Consider the following 19,192-nt stretch of genomic DNA (forward strand, 5'->3'; position numbering starts at 1 on the left):
TCTGAATGGAGCAGCGGTCGGGCGGACATTGATTTATTCATTTTAATGGGAGTGTTGGTGTTAGCCAGGCTCTGCACTGCCGCTATCTCTAGAACCTCCAGTGAAATGAATGGAGCGGTGCGTGCTGGCCTGACCACAGCTATATCCCAAACTGTGGGTCAAACTCCCATGTACTCCTTATCGTGGGGTCTGAGCTGATCTTCAAGTTCTCTATTCTTTGGATAGGGAATAATTTAAGATGGTAATACCTGCTTAAATTGAACCGACTTTTAGTCACATAAGAGCTTATGCTAGAATCACAGCCTTCAGAATTTTAAAGGTAGCTTTGGATGTGATTGGAGTAGGAGGCATGATATATGTATTTAAGTAGTACCAATACAATCCAGTGTAAGGCAATGTAGTCTAACATGAGGGAGTGTAAATGGCAGACCCTTCAAGCTTAAAGGGGTTGTCAAGAATTGGACAAATATTACGCTTTCATCCAAAAACAGCTTTGCATCTGTCCACAGCTCAATCCCATGCAATTCAGTAAAGCTGAGACATGTCTTACTAATCTTGGACATCCCCTTTGACACCCTTTTGGCCCGCTGCTGTTATCTGTAGGGCACACCTTATGTAACCTGCTGATGGGTTATACTTTCCAGGTTCTGCTGCTGGGGCTGCTGACCGCAGAAAGTCCTCGGCGTTTGTGAACTATACCGCTCTATATCCCTTTGAGGCCAGAAATGCAGATGAGCTGAGTTTCAACGCTGGTGATCTCATCCAGGTAAGGAAGTGGTGAAAATAATCTATAAAACTAATGTAAATAAATAAAACGAATCTGTAACCATGATAACAGGCAAGCTCTAGGTATTGTCATATTCATGGTTACCCTTTGCAGCCATTTCTGCTGCGGTTTCCCTTTAAAACCGCAGCAAAAATGGCTGCAAAGAGTCTTTAAAGGGTCAAGGTTTCCCCTTTAATCTTGTGACCTTTCCAGATCCGTACGGGTTGTTCAGATTTCCCATACTCCTCTCTTCTCACCAGGTGGATGAAAATAATACCGGAGAGCCCGGCTGGCTGTATGGCTGTTACCAGGGAAATGTCGGCTGGTTTCCATCAAATTACGCAGAAAAAGCACCAGAGGCTGAGAAGCCGGCATCTCCGAAGAAGGCCTTATTACCGCCAACCATATCTGTGTCATCTACCTCACCGCCTGCCAAGTAAGTAGTGCTGGCCATGTCACTTACTGAACTGACCAGTGGAAGTGTGCGGACTATAGGTGGTCATTAGGGTTCAGCGATCATGTTCGGAAAAGATTGGATTCCGATCGGCGATCGAGAAAATTTTGCGATCAGAATTCCGAACACGATCTTTTTAGGTGGGATCGAGATCGGTGATTATTTCCCGCAATGCTTTGCTACTGGCCAAGCATTGTGGGAAAAGCTAACAATGTTAGCCTTCACACTGAGTATACGCTCCACTCATTCTGAGCGGAGTGTATACTCAGTGTGAAGGCTCCGCTGCGGTTCCATAGAAATGAAATTAATCCCCTGTGCGCCGGCTGCGTCCATTCATTCTAATGGGAGACTAGCTAGCATCTCTAGTAGCTACTTACTTGCAGAGATGGCTGGTCCAGTGCCCGGTGTTCTTGTTTTTCTTCGCCTCGCTGCCCCCGCCTCCCAGGTTAGTGTTAAAGAGCTAGGAAGAAGGCGGGGCTTGTGGCTTAGGAGAGTGTGGGCGGGTACTGGGAGGAGAGACGTGACGTCTCCCCTCCCAGTACCCGCCCACACTCTCCTAACCTGGGAGGCGGGGGCAGCGAGTCGAAGAAGAACGGGACCAGCCATCTCTGCAGGTAAGTAGACACTAGGGAGAATAAGTAGCCAGAGGATTAAAAAGAAAAATCCTCTGGCTACTTAGTGATTAAAAAAAAAAAAAAAATCACTACTCAGCGTTCAATTGTTAGATTCTATGCTGTATAGTGAATAGGATTGTTTTTAAAATCCGATCTCCGATTAGTAAAAAAAAAAAATCCCATTGACTTGCATTGGGATCGGAATTGGGATTGAGATCAGGTTCGAATGAAAATTTGTCGGAAATCGGATTTCAAAATCGATCCTGAAAAGTCAAGATCGGCTCAACCCTAGTGGTCATTATTGCAGAGGGACAAAAAAACTAAAGAAAAAATCTCTGGATACCTGCCCTCCCTCAAGCACAGCTGCCACCACGTACAATGATGCAGGGGCTACGAGTATGATTGGGGGAACAAAATGGCTGCCCCTGCTTTTCTTACTGTAATATTTTTGATTTTGTTTAATAATCTCCAGGTCACTTTCACCAACTAAGCCCTCCGAAGTGGATACCGAGTATCAAAATCTGCCTTTCTCCAGCCTTAACGTGAATTCTACATGGCAGAAAACCTCTGCATTTACCCGCACTATTTCACCGGGCTCCATCTCCCCACTTCATAGTCAGGTAGGTATCCGAAATGCCTTGACTTCACACTATCTGCATAGCAGGTGTATATTCTGGTATGTTCTGGTTCCTTCATAAATAAACATGCTTGATATGTCATGTTTATTTCATTGAATTCACATTTTGGCTCATCCACCATAGAAAAAAGGACTTGGGGTGTTGAAATCCAACATGCTCAATTCTGTGGTCAGAAGACCAGATGGGCAGACTCCCAAGAGCCGGTTACACTGATTCCTTAAGTCCCATTCATCGTTTATGGGATATAAGGAAACCGCGTAGTAGAAACGTGTTCATCTGCTTCCATATCTTCTGGTCACCTTAAGGAGGCAAAGGCTGGGCCGTTCCCATCCCAGGCATGAAAGGCTGAGATGGGAATAACCCTTTAGAGGGTAGCATATCGATATATCCTATTATGACACATAACAAGGCACTTTCTTCATGACACCATTCATTCCTATCTTCCTGTGTCTCAGGGTCAGCCGGTGGAGGAGGTAAAGGCTCAAGCACTGTGCTCCTGGACTGCAAAAAAGGACAACCACTTGAATTTTACCAAAAACGATACAATTATTGTGCTGGAACAGCAAGAGAACTGGTGGTTTGGGGAAGTTCGAGGCCAGAAGGGATGGTTTCCAAAATCCTACGTCAAGATCGTCCCCAACGAGGCTAAAACTCCCGAGTAAGTAATTCCACAAATAGCCTGAAAGGTTCAGTAACGTATAGTGATCAGTAGCAGCACTATATGACGCATATCCTATATATCAGTGATGGCAAACCTTTTAGAGTCCGAATGCCCAAACTGCAACCCAAAATCCACTAATTTATCACAAAGTGCCAACAGGGCAATTTAACCTTAATAATGTGTGGATCCACAATTGTGGACAATGATGGACCTGCAATATATGATCATACAAATGGGGCTTTATAGTGCTTTCTGCTCCACTGTGACCCTCACACAGTCCAATCTGCTTCACAGTGACCTCTACACAATATAATCTGCTCCGCAGTGGCCCCTACACAGTATAATGTGCTGCACAGTGACCCCCACACAGTACAATCTGCTCCACAGTGCCCCCCACACAGTACAATCAGCTCCACAGTGGACCCCACACAGTACAATCTGCTTCACAGTGACCTCCACACAGTATAATCTGCTCCACAGTGGCCCATACACAGTATAATGTGCTGCACAGTGACCCCCACACAGTACAGTCAGCTCCACAAAGGCCCACACACAGTATAATTTGCTGCACAGTGGCCCCCACACAGTATAATGTGCTGCACAGTGGTCCCCACACAGTATAATGTGCTGCACAGTGACCCCCACACAGTACAATTTGTTCCACGGTCACCCCCACACAGTATAATCTTTGGGTGCCCAAAAAGAGGGCTCTGAGTGCCACCTCTGACACCCATGCCATAGATTCGCCATCACGGCTACATGTTAATATATAATTTCTCTGTGTGTATATATGGTGTTTGCTTTGCAGTATGTTTATAACTGTTTGTTTCATACAGATCTGAGCCTGTGTATGCGGCGGTCAAGAAGAAACCGAACACCCCTTCTTACACTGCTGAAGGTGAGGCTTTATTGGATGACAATATACATATTGGATTAGAAAACCGGTAATTTTATTAAAGGCGACGTCCATCTTCATTGTCCTCTACACCTTGCTAACATCCATTTTGTGTAGGAGGGGACAGATAGAAGTGGGGTATGATTGCAAGATCTGACACAGAGATAGGTTTGTAGTCTGGACCATGGAGACTCAGATCTTCATAAAATATAAAATCCAATATCTTTATTATCATGTATATATCATGCAAGCTCGAAATATGTAAAATAAAGATATTAGATTTAACCCTGGTGGCACTGAATCAGTGAAAGATGTATGTACATGCTGTCACTTGTAGTCCTGTCTGTTTGCTGGGTGGTCCTAGATTTTACATTTCTGTAATGTTTTGTTTTTGTTTTTTTCATATAGAATTTGTGGCGCTGTATCCTTATTCAAGTAATGAACCAGGAGACCTCATATTTAATGAAGGGGACATCATCCAAGTGACTCAGAAAGAAGGCGAGTGGTGGACTGGGACAACTGGTGACCAGACTGGAATATTCCCATCAAACTATGTGCGCCCACGTGATCAAGAGGTAAATACAGGGTTAAGTTCTAGAGGAACAGTCAGCTCTCCTGATGTGTGTAGTTTATCAAAGGGGTTGTCCAGGAACTTGAGTTTATATTGATTTTTACAGCAAAAATAGAAATAATGGGGGCTCTCACCCAAGGCGTCATTAAGACTTTTCAGGCTTTATTCCACTTCATTAGAAGCAACAGCGGGAGAGAGGCATGCAGAGGTGAAAAACAGCAGCGACGATCATTTTGCACCTCTCAGGTGATTTTTCAAGCTTAGTATACTAAGCTTGAAAAAGCACCTGAGAGGTGCGAAACTATCATCGCTGCTGGAAGTGGAATAAAGTCTGAAAAGTTTTAATGACGCCTTAGGTGAGTGCCCCCATTATTTCTATGTTTGCTGTGGACTTATGTGCTATTTATCTGGGAGTGAGCACCACCGAAATTAGGCTTAGCTACACCTGACCGCATGGTATATACATTTTTTTTTTTTCCTCCTGACATGCCTGCCGCTATATAGTGGGTTTTTTTTTGCAATGCCACCTCCACTTTTTCTGAGTGTTTTATATTGATTTTTCAGACGGAATATTCACCATGTGCCTGAGGGTTCCAACCTGGTTCATCCCACCCACCCACCCAAATCACATAATCAGATTCCCTGACCCACGGGTCACTCGTCTCCCTCCATGCTCTCCTGAACCCACATAGCACAAGTAAATTAACTGAGAGACCAAGAGAAGGGGCAAAAAGACCCAAGAGTCTGGTCAGGGGCTGGTTGTGGTCACATGACCCAGAGGTCAGTACCCGGCCAGAACCCCCAAGCCCCATGGTGAAGATCATCATGGATCAATAAAGTTACATTTAAGTCATATTCTGCATAAACAATGGTAATGATTGAATATCTTCTCTTCGATCTGTGTTGTGCTGTCCCTCTGTTACTCCTCTTACAAATTTATGTTGCCAAACTGGGTGATATTATTTGGGGGCGTGTCCTTACAGTTGGACACTACAATGCTGACAGTGTCAATCTATAGGGATACGCCCCTTTGACATGACTTGTCAAACCCTGTTGGTAAATTTCAGGAAGGGCTAACGGATGGACATCACCAAATGAATATCTAAGAAAAGATTCTCCAGAATTATTTAGTGTGGAAGACAAGTATTTAGGAGACCGATCCATTAGATAAATCCAGGGTACCTTCCTATTCCATTATATACCACATTTTAATTATATTTCATATTTTAATAATTGTCGTTTCAGGGTTTCGGCAGCGCTGGCAAGACTGGAACTCTAACCAAAAAGCCTGGTAGGTGATGTTACATTGTGCTTGGCATGTGATCCGTTTACAGCATCACAACTGGTGTTTTTGGCAGTATGCAGTCCTACTTACTGACAATCTCCCTGTCATACCGCAGAGATCGCCCAGGTTACTACAGCGTACACCGCAACGGGAGCGGAGCAGCTCAGCCTGGCCCCAGGACAACTCATCCTTATCCTAAAGAAGAATCCATCAGGCTGGTGGCAAGGAGAGCTGCAGGTAACAGATGAACACCCGTCCAGGAGGAACAGTCCTCATCCCCTTCATTTTAACCCCAGGGTCCTCTTTAGGTCCTGTAGGGAGTACCTCTACTCCAGTCAGTGTTGCTAAATTAACCAAAGGACTATGGAAGTGAATTTATAGGACTTTATTTTGAGGGATGGGGATGCACTTTAGGGTTTCTGTGTGCTTCCGGTTTTAAGCTTGTCATCCTTGCTTGCAGACTCTGAAATAATAGACAGAGAGAAGGGGGATGCAGCTGCAGTTTGTGTACATGTGGGCTGTGAGAGGGAGGAGGGAGCAGAAGCCTGCAGATCCTTTATTTAATTGGGCCACCATGGAGCAGAGCAGCAAGTTCATAATTCAACAGTATTGTGTATATATACTACTTTATAGTATAATATACACGCACTACTATAGTAGTAAAATTTAGCCTTATAATAGTTGATGTTTTCTGTCTTCATCAGGCAAGAGGCAAAAAGCGTCAAAAGGGATGGTTCCCAGCTTCTCATGTCAAATTACTGGGACCAAGTAATGACAAGGCAGCTCCAGCATTCGTTTCAGGTAAAAAAAAATATTGTAAATCTTCTAAAGTTGAATATAAGACGTCCGTGTACAACCCAAAAATGTCTGGTCCTGAACTGGTTAAATGTTAAATATCCATGCCTTATCTTAAGGACAAGCCACCAATGTCAGATTGGGGGGAGTCTGACACCTGGCACCCCCATCAATCATCTGGTCTCAGCACCTGATTCTGTGTGTGGTGAGAATCAGCTCCGTTCTATATGTAGTGGCCGAAACGTGTAACTGCAGCTTGGGTTCCATTCAAGTGATCTGTAGTAACCTGGACTGACCATTATACACAGAACAAAGCTATCTGTTCCCTGCTCAGTTCTGTGTGTGTGTGTGTGTCAGTCCTAGGAACAGATGACTGATGGGGCTACCGGGTGTCTCAAACCCCCCTCAAAATCTTTTTGCCTGGAGAATCTTTTTAAGGGTTTTTTCTTGAAACTGGGATAGCTCATCAATATCAATTAACTGGCGGATTGACATCCAGCTCCCCATCAGTCTGTGTTGTCATGTCCGTCTGTCATAGGACCTGTGAACAGGAATGAACTGCAATACCAAGCACAGCCACTATACAATGTATGGCGCTGTGCTCTGTAAACAGTTAACAGGCAGCAATGCTTATCCCAATGCTGTGGCCTCTTCAAAGACGTTTTCCTGCATGGACAGCCTATCCTATATTGCTAGGACAGACCTAGGACCTCCACCAGCCCTCAATTTTCCCTTGAACAGCACCTTAAACTAGTGGCTGGTGTAGGCAACTTTGAAATAGGGTCAGCATGTGTGGTATATCCCAGCACTGAGAAAGGGAGAAATTGGTTGGAGGTCTTCTCTGTGCTGATACCCTGTCTCTTTATCCCCCTCAGTGTGTCAGGTTATAGCGATGTATGACTATATTGCCAACAACGAGGATGAACTCAACTTCAACAAAGGGCAGCTCATCAATGTCATCAACAAGGACGACGTTGACTGGTGGCAAGGGGAGATCAACGGAGTCACCGGCCTGTTCCCATCGAACTATGTCAAGATGACGACAGAATGTGACCCCAGCCAGCAGTGTGAGTACTCATGTCATGTGTCAGGGATTCATTTTTCATCTTGTGAATCTTATTGCGGGAATGTTACCTAGTTGTCGTCTTCCTCTTGTGCTACCAGCAAATGTCCACTGGGGGAGCTGTCTCTCAAAAATAAACTAAAATAAAATGTAGATGCAACGGTGTCGGCGTCTGTGGGTGATGTAACCAGTACGTCAAGTCTATTAAGTCTCTAGAGTGGAGGCCCTAGGAACACATTAAGGTTGATAATACCTAGTATTATGTGTTTATTCACAACTTATTGGTGCAACCCATAGGTTTGCTTTCTGCACTGTATATTGGTATGCAAAGGTACAGCATACCGTAATAACTGAGATTTTGTTAATTTGCTGTCACCACATCACTGTAGTCGTAGTAAGGCTGACCTAGACAGATTCATGTAATAGCTATAAAGTATTTAGTACCTTGCTTCATTCTTCATGATTTGAATTTTTTTTTTTTTGATTTATGGCAGTATTATAGTAGTTATATTCTTGTACATGGGAGCAGTATTATAGTAGTTATATTCTTGTACATAGGAGCAGTATTATAGTAGTTCTATTCTTGTACATAGGAGCAGTATTATAGTAGTTATATTCTTGTACATAGAGGCAGTATTATAGTAGTTCTATTCTTGTACATAGGAGGTAGTATTATAGTAGTTATATTCTTGTACATAGAGGCAGTATTATAGTAGTTCTATTCTTGTACATAGGAGGTAGTATTATAGTAGTTATATTCTTGTACATAGGAGGTAGTATTATAGTAGTTATATTCTTGTACATAGAGGCAGTATTATAGTAGTTCTATTCTTGTACATAGGAGGTAGTATTATAGTAGTTATATTCTTGTACATAGAGGCAGTATTATAGTAGTTCTATTCTTGTACATAGGAGGTAGTATTATAGTAGTTATATTCTTGTACATAGGAGGTAGTATTATAGTAGTTATATTCTTGTACATAGGAGCAGTATTATAGTAGTTATATTCTTGTACATAGGGGGCAGTATTATAGTAGTTATATTTTTGTACATAGAAGCATTATTATAGTAGTTATATTCTTGTACATAGGAGCAGTATTATAGTAGTTATATTCTTGTACATAGGGGGCAGTATTATAGTAGTTATATTTTTGTACATAGAAGCATTATTATAGTAGTTATATTCTTGTACATAGGAGTAGTATTATAGTAGTTATATTCTTGTACATAGGAGCAGTATTATAGTAGTTCTATTCTTGTACATAGGAGCAGTATTATAGTAGTTATATTCTTGTACATAGGAGCAGTATTATAGTAGTTATATTCTTGTACATAGGAGCAGTATTATAGTAGTTATATTCTTGTACATAGGAGGTAGTATTATAGTAGTTATATTCTTGTACATAGGAGGTAGTATTATAGTAGTTATATTCTTGTACATAGGAGGTAGTATTATAGTAGTTATATTCTTGTACACAGGAGCAGTATTATAGTAGTTATATTTTTGTACATAGAAGCATTATTATAGTAGTTATATTCTTGTACATAGGAGCAGTATTATAGTAGTTATATTCTTGTACATAGAGGCAGTATTATGGTAGTTATATTCTTGTACATAGGAGGTAGTATTATAGTAGTTATATTCTTGTACATAGGAGCAGTATTATAGTAGTTATATTCTTGTACATAGGAGCAGTATTATAGTAGTTATATTCTTGTACATAGGAGGCAGTATTATAGTAGTTATATTCTTGTACACAGGAGCAGTATTATAGTAGTTATATTCTTGTACACAGGAGTGGTATTTCAGAATGTGATACATACAAAATTGGGACCTCCTGTGATCATGAGAATGAAGTCTGTGATGTGTTTGCATGTCTGCTGCTTTATTCATGTCTGTTGTACTTTTAGCTAAGCATTGTTCACTACCATTACATGCACATGGGGGACTTAAAGGGCTTTTCCGTACTCAAATCGAATATTCATACTGATGACCTGTCCACATATGATGTGTGGACATCAATCCCAAAAAAAGATCATGTGTTCTTGTAGCCACCAGGTGCAGTAAGCTGGTAGTGGACTGGATGTGCGTATAGCCACCATCCTAATGACGTAATAGGAGCCATGTCCATAGCGGTGGTCCTCAGGTAACTGCAGTGCCGCTTCTATTACTTGAATAGGATCAGCATTACACTTCACCCGTCCTACTGCAGCTTCCAACACCCCGACACTCCTAAACTTATAAATTCAATTTATTGCTGGAAAATCTCTTTAATCCATTCTAACTATGTATATAGAATTTGGAGTTTGATAGTTGGATAAAGGAGCTGTGACCAATAATGCTGAATTTTGTACCTAAAAACAAGATGCTGATAAGATATAGACCTGGATATTACGTCTCTGCTGCTACATGGAATCTTTTTGTAGTGTTTGTCCATAGGAATGCACTGAGTAATGTTCAGCCAATAGTTAACAGTGGGGATCTCTTGTTTGGGGTATTTGCCTCTTGTTTTCTGTGTTTTCCTAACCTGCGGTTTCACTGTCGGCATGTTCTCTGCTTCATTTCCAGGACACAGTGTTGACTACCTGTATGAAAGCACCACAGAGACCCACTATCCCAGTGTATGAGTATAGCGAGGAGAGCGCCTCCGTCATTGGCTTCAAATCCGCTCGAATAAACCTCTGACGTGATCAAGCCGAGCATCGCCTCACCATGTTGCCTTTGGGTTTCATTTTATGTATGGAAGGATAGTGGGTCTTTGTGGGTCTTCCATAGCTTGCCGCTTGGCTTAGTGTGGTTTGCTCGCTCCGCCTACTAGCCAGTGTTTATTTGCGAGCAGTGAATGTCAGAACCTAGTGCCGCTGAATGTCCGCCTTGCTTGCCGCACCGCCCTCGCTGCCTGGGTTCTAACGGCAGCTTTATTTTTATGGGGTCTGGGCACACAAAGACCCACTAAACCGCTCCTGAGCTCAGTTATATCATTTTGTCATATATTTATTCTTTCTTGCCGCCAAGACTTGCTGGTACTTGTAGTCCCCGCATCACCATAGGAGTCTGATATTGGTTTCCGTCTACTTTTATACAAAGAAGCCATGTATACGGCTGCTTGGTGAATAAGTAACTAGTGCAATAGCTTTATATGTTCTTGGGGTTGTACTTTTATTCTTGATGACACTGCTGTCAGTGGGGGAGTGCTGTATATTTTTTTTGTATTTTTGGTCTTGTGAGGTTTTAAAGGGGTTACCTGGTGCTGAATGGGTTAAAAACATTGAATTCTTGCCTCACTGGTTCCCCAGCTGATCCCATTCCAATGCCTCCTGGGTCCAATGCTGTTGTCTATTTCCTGGTCCCTCTAGATACGCAGTAAAGTACCGCTCGGCCAATCACGGGGCCCGTTGTAGACAGGCCTCAGCTAGTGATTGGCTATGGAGCATTTCCTGTTTGTCACACTGGACCAATGGGGAGCCGGGAAGTACTGAATCTAAGGGAGTGTAAGTGCTAATTCTTTTGGGAATGGGTTAAAAAAAATAAATTCTCCGGCAGCCCTTTTAAAGGGGATCCCAACCGGAACCCAGCATGTCAAGCTAGTCCTGCAGATAGATAGGTTAAAGTTCCCTGAATCAAAAGGTGTTTTCCCCTTGTGAATCGGGGCCTCTGTTGCTGAGATATTGCTGTTTTTGTCAATATGTAAATGAGCCCTTTGGAGTAATGGCGCCCCCTTATTACATGGTAAAACGGCGATAACTCTGCAGCAGAGGCTCCGATTCACAAAGGGAACACACCACTGGGTTTAGGTGACCCTAACCTATCTACCTATAGCGTTAGATTGACATGCTGGGTGCTTGTGACAAACTCCCTTTAAATCACACTAGCAGTATTTAGCAACATGCAGGCGCTCCAGCTGTTGCGAAACTACAACTCCCACCATAACCTGACAGCTAAGGAGTCATTGCGTCACAACATTTGGAGACTGTGCTACCAGTTGGGTGGCGCTGCTTAAAATTATTTCCACCTAAATTTACCAAAAAATCAAAGTTGTATTGTATTGAGTTGCATTATACTTGCGCAAAGGATTATCACCCAGCTTTCCTTAGTCCCAACTAATATACTTGGTATAATGCTTAGAATATGGCAAGGAAATGTATTCCTGCTCCAATATTGATTTCCGGAGGCCTGGAAGCCGGGTGACGACCACAAGGGAACACGAATATGGGTCACAAAGGTTGTCGCCCAGCTTTCAGAAGAAGACATAGCCCTCATTCACTCATGATTCAGAAATTTTGGGTGGAAATGCGCTAAAACTGACAGTTCTGTACCTATATAGTCAGAGGTTGCAAGTATTTAACCCTTGCATCACATTGTAATTCTGTTATTTATCGCTTTTTTTTTTCGGTCTCACCAAAAGGTATACATATCGCTGGTATAGTAAGCTACAAAGTTGCCAAAAAAAGTGTTTTGCCAAAAAAAAGTATTGCAATCATTTTGTGGAGCGACAATGCATACGTAATCACATGTAGCACAGCAATGCTGCAGTCCTATGTAAGACACATTTAAAGGAGTTGTCCAGAAAATGGTTCTTTCATCTGCAGAAATGGCATCGCTTTATGTCTGGCTCTGCTGGTGCAACTGAATCATATTCCAGTGGATTGGAGAGAGCTGTAATACCAGAGAGAGCCTCTGGGCAAGAGGGGAGCTGTTTTTGGAAGTAAAGCTAATCCTTTGTTTCTTCTTCTGGACAACCCCTTTAATTACCCTCATGATGTACCAAATTGCAAATTCAGCTCTGTTATCTCTGTATCATACTACCTATCGAACTGTGTCCGCACATGCTAGGATGATGGTTATAGGATATCTTACATTCTTTATTGGTATAGTACATTCGCTTTTGGGGTTTTTGTGGAATTGGGGCAACGTTGTATAACTGTGCTATCTTAAGGGGGCTTAAAAATACAGATTAATAAAGCAAAGCTGCCTTTCCCCTTCCCTGCCTTCTATTTAGTGCACCTTAAAGGGGGCCCAGTGACCAGAACCCAGCATATCAATCCAGCCCCACAGATATAGATTTGGGTCAGCTGAGTCAAATGGTGTTTTCCCCTTGTAAATCAGAGCCTCCGTTGCTGAGATATCGCTATTTTTTATATATGCAAATGAGGTGTTGGAGCAATGGCGGCGCCCTTGTGGCTCATTTGCATGTGGTAAAAACTGCGATAACTCAGTAATGGAGGCACCGATTCACAAGGGCATAAAACCCTTTGATTTAGGTTACCCTAGGCTATCTACTTGCAGGGCTAGGTTGATATGTTAATTCTAGTGACCAACCCTTTAAACGCAAAGCAAAATCCCCCCCCCCCCCCCAGTAGTCAGATCAAAATTTACAATTCATAATAGTCTAATAGTCCACTCTCTAGTCATCATTGCATGGCCCCTATTTCCCAGTTGCCCCATCCCCTCATGACCTTCCCTTCCCCCTTCTTCTGACCTTCTGAATGTGCCCTCTGCTGGCAGGAGGCTCCAGTACAAGCAGCGTGTTGGTGCGTACATAGGAGCACTACACCCTGCTGGCGTGCTGTAAATTGCACGAAGGGTGTGGACCAATTTTTCCCAGCCTTGTATAAGGGAGACATAATATATGTTCACATATAACGCACAGACGTGTTTACTGTATATAGGGCGCTCTGAGTGTAACCCATGAAGCACTGACACCTGAGTTTACATATAGAGAGCAGCGGTGTGTGTACATCCAGCTCATACATATAGGACCATACCGCCACATACTGTCCGTATCTAGTGGTGACGGTCACTTCCAGGGCCAGGTATTAACTCCCGGAGGGAATGTTTCCATAGTTGCTTTAGTGGTATGTTGACTTATACAGTAGTCACATCCAGAGCTGCGCTCAGAATTCTGCTAGCTGCTTCCTGGCTCTTATTGTTGGTATTAGCTTATAAGTGTTATAGGAAAATTAATTATTATTACTAATGATAATATTATATTAATGTAGTGAGGGTAAGGAGTTACAGTGCTTATATAAAGTATTCACTCCCCAGCCCCCTTCCTTCATGTTTTTTAGGTCACAGTGTATTTATTTGGACTTTTTGACACTGATCGACAGAAAGACACATTTATTGTAGTTATATTCAAATCAAATGCAAAAGTATTCACCCCCTTTAAGTCAGTGATTTGTATGGGGTGGAATTTAGCAGGAACTACAGCCTTGAGTGTTGGATAGCTTGGTTTCTTACAAATGTTAGATCTGTGGGCGACTAAATCCTGCAACGCCAACCGATTGCTAGGAAAGGGCATCCTAGTTGGTGGCCGTGGGTTGAAAAAAAAGGTATTCCCCATCTTTCCCGTTCCAGCACTGCCTGGGTCTGCACTGGTATCTACTTCCTGGTCCTGCCTCATCACACAGGAAGTACCTAGTAATACCCTTTCAGCCAATCACTGGCTGCGGTGCTGAACTACCTTAGCCAGTGATTGGCTGAGCAGCCATTACCTGTGTTAAGATGGGACCAGGAAGTAGAGGCTCTCTACTCCTGGCTTTGGCTCAAAAAAAAGCTGCGTTTCCGCAACGTGGAGCCTCGGCCTGAATTAAGATGTAGACACTTTCTTGACAACCCCCACACTTTACTATTGCCTTCATTTCCCCACACAGGTCGCAGTTCCCTTGCAGACAGGGATTGTATTCTCAAGAATATACTGACTGGAGGGTGTGAATACTTCTGCATCATACCCAATGCATATCAACTTGCTGAGATTTGTAGTTACTTTGACGGTACAAACTATTTAGTATTGTCCAACTATTGAGTCCAAAGTTGAGGAAGGGGGGTGAACACTTTAATATGCCTTGTACGATTTTCAGTGCCCCGTGAAATGTCTTTTAAAGCTACTGATTTAATTCCAGGTTTGTAGAGACCCAGGAGTCTATGGTACTAGAGTCTTAAAGGGGTCCTGCACCTTAGGCCACGTCCTGTCCCCAATTCAGAGGGAAGCTGTCTGGTCTTGTATGAATTTGTCCTGTCCTGTTACATAGGGGGGTACAGCGACTTTTTTACCTTCTGCCATGTGGCTAGAGGAGGATAAAAGTTGTGAGCCATTTAAAGGGAGTGTCTCCAGAACCCAGCATATCAACCCAACGACACAGATAGATAGGTTAGGGTGAGCTGAATCAGCTGCTGCTTTCCTCTTGTGAATCGGTCTCTCCATTGATGAAATATTGTGGTTTTTGTAATATGTAAATGAGCTCTTTTGAACAATGGCTGCACCCTCAGTTCCGTAGAGCTCATTTGCATATTGACAAAAATGCTGATATCTCCGCATCAGAGGCTCCGATACACGAGGGGAAAACAGCGTATGATTCAGGTGACCCTAACCCATCTATCCGCGGGGCTGGGTTGATATGCTGGTTCTCGTGACAGGCTCCCTTTAAGCTACTGAGCACTTAATGATTATTAACCGTAAAATCAGAGTATTTATAGTATTTGATAATTTATTCGTTATGGGAATCAAAAGGTAATTTTACGTATGTACTGAATTGTGATTTTTTTTTTTTTTTTTTTGAGCAGATTTTTAAAAAAATAAAATTATTCGCATATGGAATTGACTGTAAATAAAAAAAAATTAATGAATTTTTGTCTGCAAAATTAACTGTTCAATAATTACTTTATTCCACATTGATACTGATTTATTGCATCTGAATTTGTCATTCTTCTGACATGTTTGCCCATAAATACTTGAAATCAAGGGCATCGCTGTAGGGGGCACAGAGTTAGCAGTCGCTGTAGAGCTCTGGACCCTGAGGGGGCCCCCGATTGGTCCCTACACAACATACAGTAAACCAATATTATAAATGACACAAGGTTAGGTAGGGGCCAGATTATAGATTTTGCCCTGGGGCCCAAGAAATTCAATGTATGAACAATCCTCTGTTATTCTTCTTGGGAATATGTGAACAAATTAACAACTAGGCATTTCCTTTGTCGATATTAGTGTCCCTCCTCACAATCCTGCTTACTAGGAGGGGAGGTAACTGCCCATTGTTCATTCATTAATATATTTCCCAGAGGAATAATTGAGGAACTTCAGAATGCAGACTTCAAAGGTGTTCTTCTTGTTGTTTGTTTGCCAACATGTCCTCAATTACTGTCCAGTGACCAACTCAGCTCTGTTACATGTATGGTACATGTCTCTTCTCGTACATCTGTTATAATGCTATATGCGGCCTATATAGACTGCATTCTCCTTCCCCTCCTCCCACTCCAGACGGGATCAAAGTGGCAAATGTGTTTATAAGTTTGTTGGTAACGTTTTTCTCACAAATTAGTTGTAACTGGGAATAGTTAAAACTTTGTAGCTTTTCTCCTAGTAAATGAAGACAGAGGAGTGGGAGGGAGGGGGATGCAGCTGCAGTCTTTCTGCGAGTATTTGCTGTGAGAGGGGAGGAGGTCATGTTAGATCAAATTTCTGCTCAGACTGGGTAGGAGATCACAGGTTAGGCACAGCATTTCTACTTGTACTACATCTTGTATATGTTCACAGCTGCCTAAGGAGGGATTAGGATTTTTTTTTTTTTTTTTTTTTTTTTTTTTTTTATATCAGAATTATTTCATTTCTTATAATGCAGTTCTTTAGTATTTATCCAAGGATGAGTTAAACTTTTGAGATAGTATTTGTATGTTGTTTGTGGCACCCATACACCAGTTAGATGATCTGATCGCTGTGACCATCCCAATACTGCACCTTCTAGTGGATGGAGGGGGCCATCACTTGTCCTATGCATACAGATACAGCAAGCCTTAAAGGAACCGCCAGCGTGCAATGCAGTGAACATAATGCACCATGCAACTTTGCCCTGTTGTGATGGCATATTCATTCCAAGACAAAGTGGTACAGCCCTGCTACGCAAATATATTCTACCCACTAGGACGCTGCAGCGGTCCGATAATGCTTACTACATCTGTAGGTGATAAATTATGGGAAAACCCTTTTAAAGGGAGTCTGTCACAAGACTCCAGCATATCAACCCAGCGATGCAGAAAGATAGGTTTTGTGAATCGGTGCCTCCAAAACCAAGATAGGAGTATGCAAATGAGCTCTATGGAGCAATTAGGGGTGTCTTCTTACCTCTTTGCAGCAATGGCCACGCCCTTGTTGCTCCAAAGAGTTAATTTGCATATTGACAACAATAGCGACACAGACACCAATTCACAAGATGAAAATATTGTTAGATAGGTAAATATCACCTGAATCTGCAGGGCTGGGTTGATATGCCGGGTTCTGGGGACACACTCCCTTTAAGAATTTGTGAGTCATGTAAAGGTTTTGTAGCAGTATTTTTTGCTATATTAAAGGGATTGTATCTTTGCATTGTGTATTCAGGTCGCCCTTTGCTGGAATGTAATCCATTTACCTATCACGGCCTATTGAATGTACCCAGCCCCCGTGCTAAGTCATGTTACTGAGCAGCGCTCCTCGTCCCCCTTCCATGTATACAGATATCTATTATATTGGTAGCACACACTAATGCAAGAGGTGGATAACAATTTATTCCCAGGTTTCTGTTCTTCTTCGTGGATGGGTTTGGGCCTGCAGATCTTTGGTTGTACATGTAAAATCTGAAAGGGAGTCTGTCATCAGAGCCCGGCCCCACCGATAGGTTGGGGTCACCCGAATCATACGCTCTTTTCCCTTCTATTGCTGAGAGATTGCTGATTTTGTCAATATACAAATGAGCACTTTGGAGCAGCGAGAATGTTGTTGCTTTTTTGGTGCAATGGCTACTCCTTTGTTGCTCTTAAAAGCTAATTTGCATATTCAGAGACACGACGATCTCCACAATGCAGGCTCCGATTCACATGGGGGAAGCCATGTTTGAATCATGTCAGCCATACCTATCTATCACTAGGTCAGGGATTATATTCGGGGCCAGACTGCCTTTAAAGGGTATGTCTAGTGAGCAGCCCTATCCATATACCCTATTAGGGGATCCTAGTAGGGTCGTCACCTTTTACCCATACTGCTCACAAGGCAGCCATATGATCAATGGCTCAGCTTTATGAAGATTTTTCCAGCCAAATGTACAGACTGCGTCTAGGGTTATGCAGCCTGACCACCTCATTTTGAGGTCCCAAGTGTGCCATTTTGGATGGGGGAAGGAGGGGTGCATTTTCTGGCCTGCTCTATATTAATTGGAATGTAATGGACCATTGGACACCCCCTCAGGAGATCCAAGTCTCTGGATGATAGGCTAAACATCCCTATTAACCAGGAGAGCCTTGGCCTGCACACTCAGTTTTGCACATTAGAGCTTCCCTAGTGACCAGCTCAGACCTGGATGGAACGGTTTTGGGATATTTTATTAATCAAAAAAGATGGTACGTAGAAGTTGTGATGTCGTTATACCGGCCATTCATATCCAGATCACCATTGTCCATCCATAGCCCATTACGTTACAATTATGCCACATTCCAATTGCTAAAAATTCCATGTCTGGGCTATTGGGGTCTATTTATAGATATTTCCACCATTCCCCACCCTCTTTTTTTTTTTTTTTTTTGGTGTAAAGTAGTTATATATAATATACAGTATATGGGAAGTCTGGTGACTATACTTTTTGCGAATGTATCCCGTTATCGCCAATATGGCCGCAGGCTGGGCTCATGGTGTCCGGCTTTTAGTGACTCTTCCGTGGCCTTAAATTGTGATTTTTATGATTTTAGTTCTTGAAATTTACTGTATGTGATGATCACGCAGCTTGTTTTCGGCATGTGGGAAATTGCTTTCCTGTGTACGGGGGAGATGAATGTAACTATGCAAATGTGTTGGTTTATTAAATGATCATTTCATTGGGACGCGCGTGTCTCGTGTCTTTGTTTCGTGAGCTGAAATGTTCTCAGATTCTTCCATATTACTGGGTCAGTTGTCAGCCGCTAGCCAAAATAGCCATAAGGTAGGAGAACCACTTACTGAAGGCCTGTATACCCTTCAAGGAGAAATCTACAAGTCGCTCATTTATATTCAGCCGGCCCAGCGCAGGAACAGAGGTTAGGATATGAGTAAGGCTAGGGTCACGTCTTCACTGGGATCTCTGTTGATGGCTTCCACCAGGGAGCCGTAACACTAAGATCAGGACCACTAACACAGTGGTTACCCATGTACACCAGAAGACCCTATAGTCTATAATGGAGTCCGCTGTTTTTATACGTGCTGGACTTTCCTCTCCGGTGGGATCACAATGGAGACACCATACATAGGTTTGAATTTGGCCTAACAATGAATGCATGTCTTTATTTTAAGCCCCTCCCCTCTCGACTACGTGTAAAGTTTTAATCCCAGACAGCCCCTTTAAGCATAAGCTTTAGCACCCAATGTCAGGAGGCTGCTGCCAAGTCAAATACAATCATGAGAGTCTTAAGAAGACCTAGAGGTTCATGACCAGAACAAAATTTTGCC

At 42.6% G+C, this 19,192-nt stretch overlaps 1 protein-coding gene across 2 annotated transcripts in view; it reads left to right on the top strand.

Moving 5' to 3' along the window:
* Positions 1-19,192, top strand: part of ITSN2 (intersectin 2) — a 102,374-nt gene that overhangs the window by 57,641 nt on the left and 25,541 nt on the right. For both annotated transcript variants that reach the window (XM_075269181.1, XM_075269182.1), the window contains 10 exons: positions 645-766; positions 1,027-1,202; positions 2,307-2,454; positions 2,928-3,130; positions 3,970-4,031; positions 4,437-4,603; positions 5,845-5,890; positions 6,000-6,121; positions 6,589-6,685; positions 7,555-7,746. In XM_075269181.1, the coding sequence (XP_075125282.1) occupies positions 645-766; positions 1,027-1,202; positions 2,307-2,454; positions 2,928-3,130; positions 3,970-4,031; positions 4,437-4,603; positions 5,845-5,890; positions 6,000-6,121; positions 6,589-6,685; positions 7,555-7,746 (1,335 nt within the window). The remainder of the gene's footprint in view (positions 1-644; positions 767-1,026; positions 1,203-2,306; positions 2,455-2,927; positions 3,131-3,969; positions 4,032-4,436; positions 4,604-5,844; positions 5,891-5,999; positions 6,122-6,588; positions 6,686-7,554; positions 7,747-19,192) is intronic.

This window comes from Leptodactylus fuscus, chromosome 3 (assembly GCF_031893055.1).
Source record: "Leptodactylus fuscus isolate aLepFus1 chromosome 3, aLepFus1.hap2, whole genome shotgun sequence".
NCBI classification, from domain to species: Eukaryota; Metazoa; Chordata; class Amphibia; order Anura; family Leptodactylidae; genus Leptodactylus; species Leptodactylus fuscus.